The sequence below is a fragment of the Pecten maximus genome, chromosome 4 (assembly GCF_902652985.1).
Source record: "Pecten maximus chromosome 4, xPecMax1.1, whole genome shotgun sequence".
Taxonomy (NCBI): domain Eukaryota; kingdom Metazoa; phylum Mollusca; class Bivalvia; order Pectinida; family Pectinidae; genus Pecten; species Pecten maximus.
Genome location: NC_047018.1, coordinates 27,673,156 through 27,695,507, shown reverse-complemented (window position 1 = coordinate 27,695,507; position 22,352 = coordinate 27,673,156). Strand labels below are relative to the sequence as shown.

General features: G+C 37.7%; 2 protein-coding genes across 2 annotated transcripts; both read left to right on the top strand.

Moving 5' to 3' along the window:
• The first annotated feature begins 4 nt into the window (after nt 1-4).
• On the top strand, nt 5-6,941 carry LOC117325696 (NADH dehydrogenase [ubiquinone] 1 alpha subcomplex subunit 11-like). Its single transcript, XM_033882115.1, has 4 exons — nt 5-227; nt 2,211-2,321; nt 4,531-4,650; nt 6,473-6,941. The coding sequence occupies exons 1-4, from the start codon at nt 59-61 to the stop codon at nt 6,646-6,648; spliced, it is 576 nt and encodes a 191-aa protein (XP_033738006.1). The 5' UTR covers nt 5-58; the 3' UTR covers nt 6,649-6,941.
• Nucleotides 6,942-15,603: 8,662 nt separating this feature from the next.
• On the top strand, nt 15,604-21,043 carry LOC117325694 (cell adhesion molecule 2-like). Its single transcript, XM_033882113.1, has 6 exons — nt 15,604-15,736; nt 16,421-16,539; nt 18,238-18,415; nt 19,089-19,262; nt 19,770-19,898; nt 20,181-21,043. Exons 1-6 carry the CDS (start codon nt 15,697-15,699, stop codon nt 20,258-20,260), a joined length of 720 nt encoding a protein of 239 aa, XP_033738004.1. The 5' UTR covers nt 15,604-15,696; the 3' UTR covers nt 20,261-21,043.
• Nucleotides 21,044-22,352: the final 1,309 nt, after the last annotated feature.

The following is a 22,352-nucleotide window of genomic DNA, read 5'->3' as shown; positions in this document are numbered from 1 at the left end:
TATTGTCGGGTAGTATGACATCACTTAACTCAAGCGTGTTGACAACACTGAATCAAACATGGAGGGAGAAGAGAAGCAATCAGAAAAAACAGAAGAAATCCACGATATAAAGAGTTTCATATTGAGAAAACAATGGCTTACTGGTTGGCACACGATTTGGTCAATCCCAGATGGACAGCAGACAGAAAAAAAAGCTGTCACAGCTTGCAGTATTGCTGCTGGCGCGGGTATGTTTATGACCTTGAGCAAGCTTTTTAGCACTTTATCGGACCTGTGACAGCCAATAAGTTTTAGTTTAAAGTGTCCCAAAGCGACTAGAATGAACATTAAATGTCAGTACGCGGAATACTGTCTTTTTTTGAAATATGTTTAATAATGTGTATAGTACAACACTATGTTTGATAATAGGTACAGTACACAAAACGTCTTAAAAGTATTTTATTTGCAATATGTTATTAAATTATGAGAAATGACTCAAATGAGTACAGAATAAAGTGAAACCCAACTTACCTGAATAAGTGGGTACCTGATCAATAGTTCGAGGAATCCGAGTTTGGTTCTGGATTTTAAAGTATAGCTAAGTTGCATCTTGAACGTTACTTTTTAACCATATGTAAGTGTACATGTAACCCTGGTAAATACTAGCCCCAATATACCGCTCGGCTAGAGAGATCTTCTCTTTAGCTCGATCTGTTGAGCGTCAGACTAGTAAGCCAGAGGTCCTGGGTTCGATCCCTAGCGGAGGCAGTGATTTAAATTTAATTAATCATGCACTCTGTTACATACGCATTGTGAATTGGTACTTATACTATTATGTGTAGTAGGAGTGGGAAAATACACGGCCAGACTGGGGTTCGACCCCGGGACCTCTGAACACTAGCCGGATGCTCTACCAATTGAGCTACCTGGTCGCCGATTATCAACCCGGTCCAGTTCCCCTACATTATATGTAGCCAGAGTTTCCTCTGGCCCTGACACCATGTCTGAAGAGTGCACTACTATATGAAAATGTGGAATTCTCCAACACCATTGGGTGTGGCTAAGATTTTGATGCAAACACAATAAAATCTGCCATGACCGGTACAATAATACTACAACAATAATAATGCTGAAATTAGAAACATTTGTGTTGAGTTTATGTCATTCTTCTGTCAAATTTATTTGATGGAAGGAGAACTTAAAGACATGGATTATAATGGCTTAGTCAAATGTAGGGATGGACAAGAATTGGAAGATTTCCCAGATGATTGTGAATAGTTTTATGTCTAAATTAACCGAGCAATTAACTGACCATTGATAGTTCAAGATACGTTTGGAATTCTGAATTTCACCGATAATTATACACATCTACAGATAAATGCGTTCAGCCATGATCTTCGCGGACTGGTTGAGATTTTACTGAACTGGTGCAAGTTTTAGTCAAGTCGGTGGATATTTCCTCGCCCCAGTAGAAGTTTTACCGAACTGCTGGTGATAGTAAAAAACCGATGGTAAAAAATTAAAAAAAAGATGGTAATAAAAAAAACCTGTGGTATGTTAAGAGGAAAGTGGAAGAAACTTCCACTTGGGCGAGGAAATTTCCACTTTTTTAATCACTAGTGAATTAGCTGGCCAAACTGGAACACTGTGATAGGCATGTCGGCCATGTCCTACAGAAAACCTTGTTTCCACATTAAAGATGCATGCTCTATAGATACACAGCTAGGCAGACAATGTAATACTCTTAGTATAGGTGGATAGTCAATTCAAGGGTATATTCTACAGTTGCCTGATTGACAGACAGGGGATTTAATTTATATCTCCTTGCTTCATCTGAAGTAATAATGATGCTCAAATTTCTTTATGGAAGTGGTGTATAAACTATTAACTTTTTATTCTCCACCACAAAATGGTCATATAGTGTTACCTTTCATCTGTCTCTTTGTCCATCAGTTGGATCATGTTATATTTTACATGATGGATATTTTTGGATAAAATCAAATGGAGGAATTTTTTTTCATCGTTTGGCTTGTTTTGAACTTAGTTTTATAAATTGTGAGTTAATCTCCAACACTATCAAAGTTGGGTATATATTAATTTTGTTTCTCAAATATTCTCTCATCGAAGTGATTAAAAGATCAATGAAGCTCTGATGGATTAACTATCTGGATATTTAATTGGACTTAATTTACTTAAACAGTTTTGGGATAACTTTTTTTTTTTCATTTCAGGAATTGCTGCTGGCTTCGCTAGATCATGTCTTGGTCCAGCTGGAATTGTAAAATCATCTGCTTCCATTGTTCCTAAACTTGGAGTATATGGTTTTGTTATTGCACCTAACAGTAAGTTCTATATTAACAAATACATGTACATGTATGCAATGAAACATTCAGCACATCAGCTGTGGTGTCTAGTTATAAAGACGTGCAGGTAGAACCCAGTTGTGTCTGTTATATTGAGTGTTAAAGGGAACACTACAGGTTCGGAGACATCAGGTGTATATTGTTCCCCTCATAGAGTTCTCTTTTTAACTTTGATTATTAGCTTTCCTCTTTGAAGAAGAGGGAGAGCTAATGTTGTCATCACATCGGAATTGGCGTTTTTCTAATACATTTCGTATTAACATTTTGGTGCAAGTATTCAAAGGCAATAACACATCACTTTGAAGTTGTACTAGGGTATTGATATTTTTTTTTTTTTTTTTTTTTTTTTTTCCTGTGTCAGTATTCCGTTTTTATTTAACTGTGACCCTTTGCACAAAGTAAATTCTATAATCAACTGTTTTCTATTTATTTGTTTATCTATTTTTTACATTTCTTTCAAACCGCTTATCACAACAGTTTGTAACTTGCTATGTAGCTTATCTTTTTTTTCTCTTTTTTTTTTAAATCAATTTTATTCAACAAGCATATAAACAAATGTCCTCACGCAGGAGGGCTTTCACTCATCAGACATCCTATCTCTCACTCATCAGAGATCCTATCCCCTCACACATTCTTTTCATATTTTACATACATGTACTGTACACTCTGATACATTTTCGTTCAATCTAAATTATATACACACAATATCACTTAAAATCTATACTAATTGATATTTGACATTAGGGCCCTGTGGGTTTATATTATCCTCTCCTGGAGTCAACCTAAAAAAAGTTTTTGGGAAAAGTCCTGTTTGACATATTTTGAACTGAACACTTTTAGCATTTTTAGGTCATCTGACCCGAAGGGTCATCATGCTTCTTCCGTCGCCGTCCGCCGTACGTAAACTTCTCACATTTCTTCTCAAGTTCCACTAGTGGGATTGAGCTGAAACTTGCCTGAAATGATCCTGAGATGGTCCTGACCAAGTGTTGTTATTTTTCGGGTCGGTCCGAAATCCAAGATGGCCGCCATAGCCGCCATTTTGAAAACACATTTTAAACTTCTTCACATGTTCCACCAGTGCTATTGAGCTGAAACTGGCCAGAAATGAACCTGAGATGGTCCTGACCAAGTGTTGTTATTTTTCGGGTCGGTCCGAAATCCAAGATGGCCGCCATAGCCACCATCTTGAAAAACACATTTTAAACTTCTTCTCAAGTTCGACCAGTGCTATTGAGCTGAAACTTGCCTGAAATGATCCTGATATGGTCCTGACCAAGTGTTGTTATTTTTCGGGTCGGTCCGAAATACAAGATGGCCGCCATAGCCACCATCTTCAAAAACACATTTTAAACTTCTTCTCGAGTTCCACCAGTGCTATTGAGCTGAAACTTGCCTGAAATGATCCTGATATGATCCCCACCAAGTGGTGTTATGTTTTGATTGGTCTGAAATCCAAGATGGCCACCATCTTGAAAAACACATTTTAAACTTCTTCTCCAGTTCCATTGGTGCCATTGAGCTGGAAATGGGTGAGGATGTTAAGGAAGGAGGGCCAACAAAGTGTTGTTATTTTTCGGCCTAGTAAAATCATTGACTTGGCAGCCATGGCGGCCATTTTGTTACATGATTGTGCAATCATGGTTTTCCTGAACAATGCCTATTTCAAACTTCTTCTCAAATTCCACCAGTGGGATTCAGCTCTTACTTACCAGAAATTATCCTTAGATGGTCCAGACCAAGTGTTGTTATTTATTGGGTCAGTCAGAAATCCAAGATGGCCACCATGGCCAACAGTGCCACTATATACTTGCTACAGAGAATACATACTAGAATAATATAAGGGTTTTAATATAGAGTCAGATGACCGTTAAGGCCCCTGGGCCTCTTGTTGAAGATATCAGAGATTTCTCAGCTATTTATGAATGATATAAAATTAAAGTTGAGTAACACAAATTAATTCCATTAAGTACCCAACATTATTTATCCAAAAAAACAACATCAATTCATATATTTATGACCCTGCCATGAAATTGGAAGCACATACAATGGGATCAAACTGTGTTTCAGGGTGACCAGTGGCAGCAGGGGCATTTATGTCTTAAAGACATTTTCTAGTATAATCATTTATTGAAAAAAATTTGCGAGATGAGCTATGCTGTTCTACAACAGCTCTTGTTTGTTTCAGTTGTGGCAGCAGCAACATATGTGTATGCAACAAGCTATGCTGCAGATATTAGAGGAAAATCTGATGAGATCAACCATTTTGTTGGAGGTGCAGCTGCAGGGGCTGTCTTTGGATTGAAAAGTGAGTGTTCAATAAAACATATTTATACCTTTGACTAATTATATGAAGTTTAGGGGGATCGATAGATGAGTGAGTTGAACAATAGTCTGTGAAACATTGCTGTAGATGATTCTGGTCACCACTTCTGAATTTGTACACCCATATGTAGTTTTTAGTCCATCATCATTAGATTAGGGTAATTCAAATCGCTCTTCGCCTGGTATCTTTGAAATATTGTTGTTATTACTATTTCTAGAGAAGCACTGAAGCGATCATTCACCAATTATCTACAGCCCTACCCCTGTCGTTCCCCTTGATTTTTGATCCCTAGTTGTGTATGTTCAATTTTGTGACAGAACAACAAGATGGCTTTCAGGCAACCATTTTGAATTTTGATAATTGAAAGTTTGCTATCATTATTTCTTAGAACATTTGTCATGGATCTTGCAGTTATGTTTTGTTCAATTCAAAGTTAATTGGAATTATAAGATATTATAAGATTCATATGTGCTGATAACAAATACTCTTCATAGGTGAAAAGTGTTTGAATGTTGGTAATCAAAATTAGGTTACTCCTGTATACATACTTCATGGAGTTCAGGTACATAGTATATGCATGAAAAGATGGTTAATGCTATGAATATTTTATTGTAACTAACCTCTAGGGCTGGGGTTGGACCCAAAGTTGTCAGATGTGCTAACATTTCTACAATTTCCTTGCTCAAACCCCGGAGTTGCTAGAATCAAATATTCCTTGGTCTTAAATCTGTATGTTAGACAATATTTTTGTTACTTTGAATAATATCTTTAAAACAATCAATTTAATATGTATACATTAATTAGAACTTATGCAACCATTAAAACTCTTGGGCCTCTTAGTTACATTTTTGTTTTTTTCATGTGACCATAGAAAGAAATGATTCAGATCACCAATCACTAATTCAATAACTGTTAGCGCTATAATCCCTGGACAGAAAGTCATATTAATAAAGAGTACTACCGAGTTGGTCTGCAGAGGGTCTTGACTATCTTGATTCAACATGACTGCCATGGCTGCCATCTTCAAAGTCCTTGTTAACCCCATTGTAACTAAGTTATGAGGGGATCATCTCTGTGTTTCTATGGTTTTAATCTGAATTTTGTGAAACATTGTGGTGTAGTTATCACACACTGGTTTGTGCACCCCCATTTATTTGCGTGTGTTTTTTTTTTTTTTTTTTTCTTCTTTTTTTTTTGGGACAGTTATGCCCCTTTTCCTGCTCTTTGTCCAGACAACTCTTGGTTTTCATCCAAACTTTTTGAAAATTTATTGATGTAGTCAGAATACATGTGTACCTGAACTTACATTTTAATTAAAGCATTATTATCAAATATCTATGCCCCTTTACATGTATTTGTATTGTCTGGACAACTGTTTCAACACATTTCATCAAAACCTTTTCAAAACTTCTGTTGTCAGCACACATGTTCACTAAAGTTTTGCACCTTACTGTGTTTGGGGATGATTCAGGGGAGTCAGTCATCCTGGCAGTAGTTCAGTCATCCTGACGGCAGTTCAGTCATCTTGGCGATGGTTCAGTCAGATCATCCTGGTGGTGGTTCAGTCATTTTAGCGATGGTTCAGTCATCCTGGCAATGATTCAGTCATCCTGGCGCTAGTTCAGTCATCCTGGCGATGGTTCAGTCACCCTGGCGCTAGTTCAGTCATCTTGGCAGTAGTTCAGTCACCCTGGCGGTAGTTCAGTCATCTTGGCGATAGTTCAGTGAGAAGAATGAAAATTTTGAAGTTAAATGAATATTTTTTCTCTCTCCATTTATAAGAACTTTTTTATATGTTTTGCAGATCTCAGCCTTTTCCAGGTAGCAAAAAAGGGTGTTGGATTGGGAGTAGTTGCACTGATGATATCCGAGTTAGCAACAAAGCCAGCTTTTGAATCATTAAGAAGAGAAGCTCAAGTGAAACCGTTTTATGTCTTTGGTAGGCGCTCCAATATACCCTCAAACATTGAGCATAAGTGAGGAGAAACTTTGACTGTAACAAAAGTTTGTAGGTCATCTGTAATACAGACTGTTGTGAGATTTGTACGGTCTTGTAACATTGGTGTGCAACATGAGTCGGTAAAATAGTTGATGGAGGAAAGAGAACCATCCTTAATTGTGATTAGGAATTCAATAAAGTTACACATATAAGAATTCTTTACAAGTGATGGTCAGATGTCATACGGCATTGCTTCAAACTGAGCAGGTTTCAATGCTAGAATATTTATGTTATTTGAAAAATTGTGCATTTCAATAAAAATGAAAAAAAATACCCTCAGTTTTGTGTTGTTTTTGCAGCATCAGTCAGAACCGGGATTTTTAGCCCACCATCATCAGATGGTGATTCAAATCGCCCTGCGTCCACCCGTAAACAATTCTTATCACTATTTCTCAGAAAGTACTCAAGGGATCTTTCTAAAATTTTATATGTAGGTTCCACTTGGTCACTAGTTATGCATATTGCATTTTTGGACCAATCTGAAAGCAACATGGCCGACAGGCAGCCATCTTAGATTTTGACAATTGAAGATTGTTATCGCTATTTCTCAGAAAGTACTCAAGGGACCTTTCTAAAGTTTCATATGTAGGTTTCCCTTGGTCCCTAATTATGCATATTGCATTTTGGGACCAGTCGGAAAACAACATGGCCGACAGGCAGCCATCTTGGATTTTGACAATTGAAGTTTGTTATCGCTATTTTACAGAAGGTACTGAAGGGATCTTTCTCAAATTTCATATGTAGGTTCCCATTAGTCCCTCGTATTGCATTTTGGGACCATTTTGGGACAGACAGCCATTGTCGCTAAATCTCAAATTTCATATATAGGTTCCCCTTGTTTAAAAAGTACTGGAGGATGTTTCTCAATTTTCACAGATTAGTAACAGGAAGGGAAAAATAGAGAGAAGATCAGTCTGACATGGAACCTATAAAGATATTTCAATGGTGGGTGCCAAGATCCCTCTGAGATCTCTTGTTTAAGTGTTTGACCTTGTATCTAGGTTACAATGTTTGGTGCAAGTTAAGTCATATGCAGCATGATGCTGATATTTAAAGTGGAAGTTCACTTTGGATGAAGGGGAACAAAGATGTAACATTAAATCCAGTTGGCCGATATGTATCAAATTGAAAATGCAAAATACCAGTACATATATGTAATAGTAAACTAAATTGTCAAAACCCCGCTTGTACTATAAAAAAGTAAAATGTAGTAAACTTACTTGTCAAAACTCTCACTGGCATTATCAGAAAAAGTAATTGTCAAATTTTATATAGCTCCGACTGGTACTATCAGAAATAGGAAACTTTCACTGTCAAACTGTTATTCTACTTTGAATGTCAAAATTACATATGCCCAAAAAAATGAGAGAAACCTACATATGAAATCTAGGATTTCTTGAGAAGTGTTGGCAGGATATTTCTGAAATTTGATATGATGGCTCCTCTCAGTCCATATTTGTGCCAAGTTAATTTAGAGACTGTTCAGGAAAATGAAATGGTTGACAAGCACCCATCTTGGATTTTGACAATTGAAGTTTGTTATTATTTCTGGAGATGTTGTATTGGAAGGATATTTCTGAAACTTGATGTGTAGGTTCCCCTCGGTCTTTCATTATGTCCATTTGATTTTGATAATGATCAGAGAAATAAAATGGCTGACGGGTGGGTTGTGTTGGAATTTATTGATTTTAGTTATTATTCATGAGAAAGTTCTTGGTTGATTTTTATATGCCCGTCATATTTCACGGGAGTATTATAGTGTGGCGTTGTCTGTCTGGGGTAAACTTTTGTTTGTTCAGAGATTTATATATTTTTGATGGATCTGATTGAAACTTGTTATGCATTATAATCTTATTATTTAGCTGTATTTCCTTGAAAGGAATTTTGATTCAGCTATTTTTGCAAAGTCCTTAACATCACTACTAGTCCTGAACAACTGAATGGATTTTGATGAAATTTAGTCTAGATCATTACTGGAGAAAGGAGATCCAATAATGTATAAACAGGTTGTGACTCCTCTGTGGCCCAAAAAACGCAAATTGAAATCAATCCTTTGAATTACTACTAGTCCTGCATGACTGATTGGATTTTGATGAAATTGGGAGAGGAGAATATTGGCAAAAGAGATCCAATCTTTTATATAAACGGGGGGGGGGGGGGGGGGGGGGGGGGAGCCCAATAGGGGGAAATTGATTGTTAAACCACTAGTGCTGAATGGATTTTTATGAAATTTGGACTGGAAAATTTTAATAGAAAACAAGATCATTTTTTTTATAAATGGAGGGTGTGCCTTCCTGGGACTGGAGGGGTGGGGCACACTAGGGGAAATGTAGCAAAATAATAAACATCCTTCTTGTTTTTGAATGACAGTTTTGGTCCTCAATTTTGAGGAGAGACACTTCAAAAAGTAAGAAAATATCTGTAACATAACTTATATGAGAGTATTTTGCCATGATTACTGAAATATCCAGGTGAGCAATGCTGGCCCTCTCGCTTCCCACCAAAGATGCAATTGAAGCAAGTTTGGTGAATGTTCCCGACAAAATATTGTCACAGTAATGCTGCGTCTCTGTCCTCATCCCACAGGGACTTAGCACAAAATTCCAAACCCATGGTCTCACAGGGACTCGGCCCCAACCCATGGTCTCACAGGGACTCGGCACCAGCCCATGGTCCCACAGGGTTTTTTGGTTTGTTTTTGTTTAACGTCCTATTAACAGCCAGGGTCATTTAAGGACGTGCCAGGTTTGGAGGTGGAGGAAAGCCGGAGTGCCCGGAGAAAAACCACCGGCCTACGGTCAGTACCTGGCAACTGCCCCACGTAGGTTTCGAACTCGCAACCCAGAAGTGGAGGGCTAGTGTTAACGTGTCGGGACACCTTAACCACTCGGCCACCGCGGCCCCGGTCTCACAGGGACTCGGCACCAGCCCATGCTCTCACAGGGACTCGGCACCAGCCCATGCTCTCACAGGGACTCGGCACCAGCCCATGCTCTCACAGGGACTCGGCATCAACCCATGGTACCGCCCGTCTATGCATTATATTATTATGTAACAAAGCCTAATCTACCTATTGTCCAAATAAATTCATTACATCTTAACTCTCAATAGTTGTATGAAATATTTGACATTTCTCTCAATGGCCGTATGAAATACAAATGTATTTGCATTAATCTTTACGATTACGTTGATATATATTTACTGATAGTGGTATTAGCGACCTGTGACTTATTGAACAAATTTAAAAGCTGGTCATGTTTTGCCTTCTGGGAGTTACTATCCTTGATACCAGTATTAACTAAATAAACATCGTGGAAATAGCAACTTCTAGATCTGCTGTGATACGTAGAGACAAATGCCATTAATTTCCCACACGAGACTGAACCGCTGTCCTCTAGTTTACTATAAAGTCTTACCCTTGCGAGCTAAGAAGTCTGTCTGACTAAGCCTGTATAAATCCCCAGGACCGAACAGATTTACTCTACATCTGTTGAGAATGATGATGAAGAAAAAACAATCATGTTCTCGAAAACTGATAACGATGCCTCCTGACTTCACACGGACCTACATGTAGTCACTCGGATGAGTCACTTATGGGATACCTGTCCGAGTAGTGGCTAAAACATATTATTAAGTTGAAACTTTATTTGATTTAAACATATTTTTTGCCTTTAAACAATTGGATCGGGCACAAGTTTTTCAACTTATACAAAGCCCTTTCCTTACAATAAAACTGTATATATTTACAAAATTCAAGATGGCTTATTTACAATACTAAAATACATTATCTCACACTATCATACAGTCACACGTGGAGAAACATCATGAGAGAGAGAGAGAGGGAGAAGGAGAGCATCTTATCTATTATTCAATATTTTATACATATATAATGTGAGTAATCCTTTCCGGCACCGACGGCAAAAGTTAATTCTAACACTATTCAATGCTCACAACTTTTACTAATGTCCATCACTTCCCGTGCCTTGGTTAGCGTCCTCCTGGTCATTCCGTTCTTCCTTGTATATTCGTTTCTCTGTTGCCGCCGACGTCGGAAACTTTATGACCATTGCTTAAAGAAATGGGAGAGTGATGCACACAATTCATCAAAAGTTATATAAATTTTTAAGGATAACTGCAATTTTGAAAATTAATAACTTATAAAGAGTCATTTTTTGTAAATTTCGTAAAACCAAACATCAATTTTTTGTTGAAACTGGCAGATCGCACCAGATTGAGTATAAGGAAAGAAAATGTAATTAGTCAACAAATTGGTGATGAATTTCAATATTTATAATTTGTCCGTGGTTAAAGTGAAGATTAGACCGTTAACACTCGAAGGAAAATTTCCCGTGCCTCAATACAGTTGTCTTTATTTTTTGTATTCCCAAAATCTTCAAACCTCACAACCGTACAATATAATGGACTTGATAATTTAAATCCACGTGTCTGATCTGCAAGCAATACAATTTCAAATATGCGTCGGATTCTAGAGTATAATCTACGACATCTTTTCAATTTCTGATGAATGATTTTTATAAAGTGAAAAAAAAAGTGGTGATCGTATCGATATCGGTATTTAATTGTTAACTAAGATCAGTGTGAGTCACGCTCTCGGCAATGAAGACCTACGACACCTAGAGATAGCTATTTAGAGTATTCAACAGGTTTACATCATACTGAGTCAGGAATTGTGTATACTATGATACGGCTAATTAGCGGACAGAAATACACCCCAATCCTCACGGTAAATATGTGTTGACAAACAGAGGACATGTTCAGTCATATAACTCGTCGGGTATCATATATACACACGTTTATTTGGGAAGTTAAGTTTTAACAATACAAAGCATACATGAATTAATGTTAAAAAATTATCGATTAGACGAGAAAAAATGGTGAGAAAGTGTTACATACCAAGAATCTTTGACGCGCGTAATATATATTATATAGGTCCCAGTATATCTGTCTAACCGTAGCGAATTCCTTGACTTAAAATTTTCCATTTACAAAATTTAAAGACAGTTCCCTGCCTGAGCCACCCCCAGCTGATGTTAGGACGTTAAACAATACTAAACCTAACCTCTATAAGGCTGTCCTCACATGGTTATAACTGTTGATAGGACGTTACACACTACAAAACCTAACCTCTATAAGGCCGTCCTCAAATGGTATAACTGTTGATAGGACGTTAAAGCCGTCCTCAAATGGTTATAACTGTTGATAGGACGTTACACACTACAAAACCTAACCTCTATAAGGCCGTCCTCAAATGGTTATAACTGTTGATAGGACGTTACACACTACAAAACCTAACCTCTATAAGGCCGTCCTCAGATGGTTATAACTGTTGATAGGACGTTACACACTACAAAACCTAACCTCTATAAGGCCGTCCTCAGATGGTTATAACTGTTGATAGGACGTTACACACTACAAAACCTAACCTCTATAAGGCCGTCCTCAGATGGTTATAACTGTTGATAGGACGTTACACACTACAAAACCTAACCTCTATAAGGCCGTCCTCAGATGGTTATAACTGTTGATAGGACGTTACACACTACAAAACCTAACCTCTATAAGGCCGTCCTCAGATGGTTATAACTGTTGATAGGACGTTACACACTACAAAACCTAACCTCTATAAGGCCGTCCTCAAATGGCTATAACTGTTGATAGGACGTTACACACTACAAAACCTAACCTCTATAAAGCCGTCCTCAGATGGTTATAACTGTTGATAGGACGTTACACACTAAAAAACCTAACCTCTATAATGCCGTTCTCAAATGGCTATAACTGTTGATAGGACGTTACACACTACAAAACCTAACCTCTATAAAGCCGTCCTCAGATGGTTATAACTGTTGATAGGACGTTACACACTACAAAACCTAACCTCTATAAGGCCGTCCTCAGATGGTTATAACTGTTGATAGGACGTTAAACACTACAAAACCTAACCTCTATAAGGCCGTCCTCAGATGGTTATAACTGTTGATAGGACGTTACACACTACAAAACCTAACCTCTATAAGGCCGTCCTCAAATGGTTATAACTGTTGATAGGACGTTACACACTACAAAACCTAACCTCTATAAGGCCGTCCTCAAATGGTTATAACTGTTGATAGGACGTTAAAGCCCTCCTCACATGGTTATAACTGTTGATAGGACGTTAAACAATACAAAACCTAACCTCTATAAGGCCGTCCTCAAATGGTTATAACTGTTGATAGGACGTTACACACTACAAAACCTAACCTCTATAAGACCGTCCTCACATGGTTATAACTGTTGATAGGACGTTACACACTACAAAACCTAACCTCTATAAAGCCGTCCTCATATGGTTATAACTGTTGATAGGACGTTAAAGCCGTCCTCAAATGGTTATAACTGTTGATAGGACGTTACACACTACAAAACCTAACCTCTATAAGGCCCTCCTCAAATGGTTATAACTGTTGATAGGACGTTACACACTACAAAACCTAACCTCTATAAGGCCGTCCTCAGATGGTTATAACTGTTGATAGGACGTTACACACTACAAAACCTAACCTCTATAAGGCCGTCCTCACCTGGTTATAACTGTTGATAGGACGTTAAAGCCGTCCTCACATGGTTATAACTGTTGATAGGACGTTACTCTCTACAAAACCTAACCTCTATAAAGCCGTCCTCAGATGGTTATAACTGTTGATAGGACGTTACACACTACAAAACCTAACCTCTATAAGGCCGTCCTCAGATGGTTATAACTGTTGATAGGACGTTACACACTACAAAACCTAACCTCTATAAGGCCGTCCTCACATGGTTATAACTGTTGATAGGACGTTACACACTACAAAACCTAACCTCTATAAGGCCGTCCTCAAATGGTTATAACTGTTGATAGGACGTTACACGCTACAAAACCTAACCTCTATAAGGCCGTCCTCAGATGGTTATAACTGTTGATAGGACGTTACACGCTACAAAACCTAACCTCTATAAGGCCGTCCTCAAATGGTTATAACTGTTGATAGGACGTTACACACTACAAAACCTAACCTCTATAAAGCCGTCCTCAGATGGTTATAACTGTTGATAGGACGTTAAAGCCGTCCTCAGATGGTTATAACTGTTGATAGGACGTTACACACTACAAAACCTAACCTCTATAAGGCCGTCCTCACATGGTTATAACTGTTGATAGGACGTTACACACTACAAAACCTAACCTCTATAAGGCCGTCCTCAAATGGTTATAACTGTTGATAGGACGTTACACACTACAAAACCTAACCTCTATAAGGCCGTCCTCACATGGTTATAACCGTTGATAGGACGTTAAAGCTGTCCTAAAATGGTTATAACTGTTGATAGGACGTTACACACTACAAAACCTAACCTCTATAAAGCCGTCCTCAGATGGTTATAACTGTTGATAGGACGTTAAAGCCGTCCTCAGATGGTTATAACTGTTGATAGGACGTTACACACTACAAAACCTAACCTCTATAAGGCCGTCCTCACATGGTTATAACTGTTGATAGGACGTTAAACAATACAAAATCAAGTATGTTTCTGGATGGCGACGATAAATTTAATTAACTTGAGATAAAATAGTCTATATGTAGATATGTTTCGTCTCTCAAGTCTAAATTTACATAAACTGTTAAATTCGCCTGCTTTCGCCTTTTGTCTTTCTATTTAAATCGATGTCGTTTGAAGCAAGATATTCTCTTATAAATCTACACGAAATTTATTACAAATTCATCACGCACAAAACTGCTTTCCGGAAAGTTTTGGTACCAATCGTGAATAAATACTATGTAAAATAGCTAGATGTACTTAGATATAGCCGTCTGGGTCCTTGTTTGCTCCAAACATACGAAATAAAAATGGTGACATAATTTAGCAGTTAGAATGAAGCTATTTTTGACTAGAAATGTACATCACTGAAAAAAGGGACGATTAAGATAAAACCTTTAGTTTTTTTTTTAGTCTGGGAATCATGTCATTTCCAACTTCCTTCATCTATAAAGCCGTCCTCAGATGGTTATAACTGTTGATAGGACGTTAAAGCCGTCCTCAGATGGCTATAACTGTTGATAGGACGTTACACACTACAAAACCTAACCTCTATAAGGCCGTCCTCGCAATCTATACTTACATAATCGCCCCTCGCTCATACCCATTAACACCATCCAATACTTCGTAGCATACGTGATTGGAGAACAGAAAACAAATGCATAAAACAACGGGTACCTGTGTCATGAAGCATACGTACATTCAGTTTCAAATCAACAAGAGAAAAAAATTGAGAGAGGGAGAGATCTCCGGACAAACAAATAGTTCTCGCGGACGGAAACACAAGTAGTTTAGGTACCGTTAATGAGTTTAATGGAATAAGCATAAGTGTTTTTCGATCCATTTTGTATATTTTGTAAGTAGTTATCCCAATGTTTAGCAATGCGTATAGGGTGCACGGCATGTCCAATACCCACAGAGACCTAGAAGGACTCGGGTGTGAAGTGATGGTTGATGTAATATCATTTTAGTAAAAGATGTAAACTGGACGAAAATATTGGTATTCATTTTATTTAAACAATCATACATACTATGTCAGAGTCACCAACTTGAGTGACGCCGTTTTAGAATCTAAATCCCGACCCAGCTCATTTAAGTTTTTGTATTGACGACGAAGTTTTGTATATTTCACAGGTATGTGTAACTATCTATATTACAATGCACACTGTTTTAATACGTAAAATATCCGTATAAACATGGTACTTAATTACCCGGACTGGTGACTAGGGAGCTAATCAGTGAAACTCCAGGTAAACTATAACCAAAATACCGCTAATTTAATGGAATCCATCTTAATCCAATTGTAACCGTCCAATTCGGTGATGTACTCTGCGTGGTTAAGGAATATACTCCCCAAACAAACGGGGGGTATAAAACTCCGACACATAACGAATCAGTCCACATACTGCGCGGATCATCCTTTACCAACACAGCCGATCACCAGCATCATGTTTGGAATTGTAGCATTCTTCGCCGCCTTACTTGGAGGTAAGTGACCGCTCTACGTTGGGCGTCTTAATGGTTTTATTCTACTTATTTCACCTTCATTATCGTTCAGAAAAATGGATTAATTTTTTTATGCGTCTCTTTTGTGGCATTTTCGTAGGAATGTATTGCTTTCTTCCGTCCGTCTTTTGTTTATGATATTTAAGAAATCGCCTTTAACACAATTAAGTGATAGTAAATTAACGTTTTACATGGCAGAGATGTCCTGTGGTATCAAACACTAATATTACACTGCGACGAAATAAGATTGTCCCCGAAATTCCCCATTTAAAATGGTTTTTTTTTTTTTTCATTTTTATTTACATTTTTTGTTGTATTTATTTATCTTTTTTTGTAAGCTCATTCAAAGTGAGAGCATATGCTGTACATGTTTCACAAACGTACTCGTCTCTTGAACCTGGCATGACACAATATCACTAGCTTATTTTACGCAATACCGTTTAATGATAAATGTGCTAATTTAAAATGTAAGATGTTAACTTTGTTTTCTAGCCAGAAGTTATTCAGCCCTATACTTTTCTAGCCAGAAGTTATTTAGTCCTATACTTTTCTAGCCAGAAGTTATTTAGTCCTATACTTTTCTAGCCAGAAGTTATTTAGCCCTATACTTTTCTTGTAGCCCGATGTTTTATCATAAATTTGTCACTTTATTTTTTTATTTTCCAGCCTGCCAGGGCGCCACCTTTGACATTGCGCCTTATAATACATCTGTGGAGATCGGAGGAACCGCCACAATGGCTTGTATCGTCAGCAACCTCGGATCTGACAGTGTCACGTGGAAAATGGTTAGTTCCTTATAAGGTCATGTCACAACACTGTGGAATTATTTGTAAAATTGTTTGTGGTTTGATGAAACTAATGTATCTCTCTATAACTAGCGATTGTCTGTAACTACCACCTGTATATACCACTAACCTATACCTACCACACCTCTATATATACCACCTGTCTATACCTACCACCCCTCTATACATACCACCTGTCTATACCTACCACCCCTCTATATATACCTGTCTATACCTACCACCCCTCTATATATACCTGTCTATATATACCACCTGTCTATACCTACCACACCTCTATATATACCACCTTTCTATACCTACCACACCTCTATATATACCACCTGTCTATACATACCACCCCTCTATATATACCTGTCTATATATACCACCTGTCTATACCTAACATCCCTCTATACATACCACCTGTCTATACCTACCACCCCTCTATATATACCACCTGTCTATACCTACCACCCCTCTATACATACCACCTGTCTATACCTACCACCCCTTTATACATACCACTTGTCTATACCTACCACACCTCTATATATACCACCTGTCTATACCTACCACACCTCTATATATACCACCTGTCTATACCTACCACCCCTCTATATATACCACCTGTCTATACCTACCACACCTCTATATATACCACCTGTCTATACCTACCACACCTCTATATATACCACCTGTCTATACCTAACATCCCTCTATACATACCACCTGTCTATACCTACCACCCCTCTATATATACCACCTGTCTATACCTATCACCCCTCTATATATACCACCCCTCTATATATACCACCTGTCTATATATACCACCCCTCTATATATACCACCTGTCTATACCTACCACCCCTCTATATATACCACCTGTCTATACCTACCACCCCTCTATATATACCACCTGTCTATACCTACCAACCCTCTATATTTACCACTTGTCTATACCTACCACCCCTCTATATATACCACCTGTCTATACCTACCACCCTCTATATATACCACCTGTCTATACCTATCACCCCTCTATATATACCATTTGTCTATTCCTACCACCTGTCTATACCTACCACCCTCTATATATACCACCTGTCTATACCTACCACCCCTCTATACATACCACCTGTCTATACCTACCACACCTCTATATATACCACCTGTCTATACCTACCACCCCTCTATACATACCACCTCTCTATACCTACCACACCTCTATATATACCACCTGTCTATATATACAACCTGTCTATACCTATCACCCTCTATACCTAATACCTGTATATAACTACCATCCCTATATACATACCACATTTATAACATCCCTCATTATATACCACCTGTCTATACCTATCACTCATATATAAGTACAACCCGTCTATACCTACCACCCCTCTATAAATATCATCCTTCTATACATATATTGGAGAGGACTTCTATAGGCTTTCCTTGCCTGTTGTCCAATCCATTAGTTTTCTAAACAATAAAATTTGTTGAAATGAAAAATATACATACCAACGGTCTATTACCACAGATTCAGTAATCCCAGTCTGTCACCATATAACATCAGCTATTCTAAGGACATGAAACCCATAAATCTGGATATTGTAGATGCCTTTATTGTTATAATTTATTGACATTTTTAATTGGCTAAATTGTGTTATAATTATGATATTGTTGTTTCTACAGGTGTCTGGTTCCTCCACAACAACCATCTCACTGAATACTCAGATTTTAGCCAGTGCTACCAAGTATTCCGTTGTGGGTACATACAACTTAACAATATCCAATGTGGCGACGTCCGATATCGCACTGTACCAGTGTACTGTTGGCGCCACCACACAGGAGGCCTACCTTCTGTCTGTCGGTATGTACATTACTGTCAGATTCAGATTAACTTGTCTAGTATCATACTATTAACAAGGTAAAACTTTTTAATAAGGTTTGCGGTTAAGATTCTTTTCAGGATGGGTGTTGTTGACCATCCTGATACTCGCCTAACCAGGTTCTGCTAATGTTAACTGAATAAATCAGTTTTTTAAGTACATATGTACCTTCAAAATGCAAGAATTGTATTCTACCTGTATACAAATCTGTGCATGAGTGGATATGCATTTATCCATTGTTAACAACATTTCACTCCTTAGAGTGTAATTTCTCCATCCCCCACTACAGTGTGATTTCTCTGTCAACCCTTTGGGTATGAGGGATACTGGCAGTAATACAATGCATCACATTGACCATACAATGATGTCACATCGACAATTTGATCAGGTCACATCTACATTGTATTACTGAACATCTGGACTGTAATGGAAGAAATAATCCTCCCCTACCTTGAGGATGTGATAAGAGAGAACTCCAACCTTTCAGGATATATTGATAGTCCAGTCCCTGATTTAAAAACCAACAATATTCCCTTTGTTTTTGGATTTCTGTCACACCCTCAAGGTAGGGAAAGATTATATTAATGAAGAGTAGGACCCTTGGATTAGGAAGAAGTAGTAGCAGATACTAAATGCTATTTTTCTCTGTTGCAGTTCTACCAACAAACGTTTCCGTCTATTGGGAAAGTTCGCCATCCGCTGGTTCCACTGTTAACCTTACCTGTAAAGCCACATACGGAAACCCACCCCCCTTCCTTCGTTGGTACAAAAATGATGTGGACTTCACCCAAGACGCTTATTACTACACTGAAAACACACTCTCAAGTGGTAAGTCCATTTATCAAGCAGATCTTACACTTAACGTTTCTGTGTTAGACCTAATTTTCATATCTATTTTGAATTCATGATTTGAGCAAATTAACAACCTTGCTAAAGTAAGAACCTTGTATACATTATGTAAATATCTATTGAATAATTTGAAGCTTCTTGTTCTTTAAGGAGTCGTCATTACAAATCTGTCATGTCTCAATCTGTCAGGTACACATATCTTCTGTGTTTTATAAGTATTGAACACTTGTTCCTGTGGTGTTTAGTTCCTATACAACCCTAATCAAAAACAGATGATTTATATTAGCATTTACTTCCCTTAAACTTACTATACTTGGGTGTTTTTTAACATTTGTTGTGATAAATTTGTCCTGTAGTTATCTCCCCTTTTTGGTGTCGTGTTGATCTTTAACCATGCAAGCCATTAGAGAGCATCACTACTCATGATGGACCAAGTCAGTTGAAATCTTTGTAGTATATCCTTGTTTAAATGCTCTCCTTTACCAGGGTATGGTGATGCTAAGAGTTCTGTAGCTATCAGCCTGTTGTCGACTGACCAGGACAAACTGTTCCGCTGTGAGGTTCACTATGAAGGCTGGTACCGGGCCATGGAGTACACTCTACAGACGCAGCTCAGTAAGTATCCCACATTAATTCGAGTTGGGTACAGTAAAGGAAATATGGATACTCTATACAACGATACAGTTATAAATACATATTCACAAAACTTCTTTTTTTAATACAGTTTTGAAATAAAGCAAGTCTGTAAATACTAGACAACTACATTAGCAATGAGGCTGTACAATATTTATATTCAATACTTCACAAATCAATCCATGAAAGGATCTCAAACCCACAGATGGTAAGGTCCACTGCATAAACATTTACCTACATTGTCAATAACTCTTTATTTTACAGGTGGAAGCAGTGCCCTGAAGAGTCAAGGCATCCTAGCAGTGATACTGATAGCAGCCAGCACTCTCTTAAGGAACTTGTAAATCCTACTTGATGAAAGACATTCTCACTGATTGCTTCCACGAGACAGTACTCTGGCCACAATTGACGAACAATGACCTGTTCTGATGTGACTACCATGGTGCTGCACTCCTGATTTCCACACATGTCCATCATAATAGATCCTATTGACTGTGTCTCCTGTTATAATGTAGTCCTGATGTATCTAGTGTAGTGTAGGCAGAGAACATTGTTAAATTGATATGTTACAGTTATTATCTCTCGGGTTTTACCAAACTGAGATTATGAGTGAGGTCTAGTCTTTTTTGTGGAGTGTTAATTACACCTATCTGGAACAGCATAGGCATATGGTTTGTTATGTGGCTGTTTCCTTTTATTTATTGTTAGCATTATGTTAGAGTTTACACTTCAGCCATAACAGATATGACTAGACAATGAGGAAGAATTTTCAGGATTTCCGATGGACATTGTGTGGAAGAGTGCGACTCATTATGATTTATCCTCAGCATTTTCGATTTTCGATCTCCGTCATCGCTATACAAGGTGACTTTGAGGTTCTCTGTATTATAATACCTGTAGCAATCCTCAAAGGGAGATAACCCTGCCTGGGGCGACATCAAGTGACCTTTCAACCCATGGACCCATGACTGGAAGTCAAACAGTGAGAATAACAATGAACTGTGATAGAAATTTTAAATGTGCATGAAAAAGAAATCATATGTAAAATATCAAATATCTAAGGTAATAGAGCATCATAAATTATTTTTAAATGTTTTTTGGGAAATAAAGTATTCATTTTTTAAATATCAGTTTGTCTTCTCATTTTATCAAACAGCCTACTGTATGTTTGGTCTCCTGTTCTATGTATGTACACCTTTCAGGTCTGAAATCCTAATGAGTGCATTGCTATCAACACTGCTATATCATTTCCGAGTAGCTATCTATATACAAATTGTACACTTTTTTTTGTATTGCAATTTGTAAACAGAAATAACTAGAACACTGATAGGTCAGGGCCCCGTATTTTGGCATAATCATCAAAAAGACATCAGCTCATATAGCTGAAGTTGATTTTTTTTTTTTTTTACTTCAAAAATAGATGCAGGGAGCAAAATATACATTTCACATTACTATGATGTGACTTGTTTCCTTCCACCTCCATATTTGCTGGGCTAACAGAAATGCAAATATTGGTGCAATCTTAAATTAAATTGTTTGTTTTTTTCGTTTGTTTTCAAAAACCTTTTCAAAACTTTCCCTGTCAAGAGCCATGGTCATAGACATAGATCTGCTTTGTCTTTGAATTTTGGACCCTAATGACCTTGACCTGTAATCCACCGAGGGCTGTGATAGCTCATTTCAGTTGGTCACATAACCTCAAGTGAAGATCCCAGGTGAATGGTTCGATACTCCCTACCAATGGCGGTTTGTGTTTCATGAGAAGCTAAGAAAGAGACACTTGATCCTAATTGCTCTGGATGGCAAGCCTTCCCCTATGTTGTACAGCGAGGTAGCCACTATCTACTACAAGGAGTCCCTGTTGCAACATAACACTTGCTGTTCATGGGGTGATACACCAAACAAACAAACTATAATCCAGTGACCTTGATCTTTTGTCAGTTGACTTATCCTTTAATTCACACCAATTTTGCAATTTTTCTAACAAACATTATTTCAAAGGTCACAACAAAATTTTCATCAGTGAAAAGCTACAAAAAATTGACCTTGAACTTTGATGTCTGACCCAATGACCTTGACCTTTGATCAGTAGACTCGTTAAATTTGCTTCATCATGTCAGTAAAAAGGTGCAAAATTTGACCTTGACCTTTGAGCCTGATGACCTTGACTTTTTAACTAAGTGTACATTTTTGTGAATATAACATCTTGACCAAGTTTCATGTGAATTCTTTTATAAATACAAAAATGTACTGAAGTTAAAGCCAGTAGTAAACTTTCTGCACGGACGGCAAAGTGATTACTTATAGCGCACCCGTATCTTTGAGACAGGACCCTAATAAAATTCTCAAAATTGAAGGATTCCTTACAAAGTCATCAATATTTATAAGGAATAATAATCAAATGAGAATGTGATATCTAAATAACATTTTTCAACT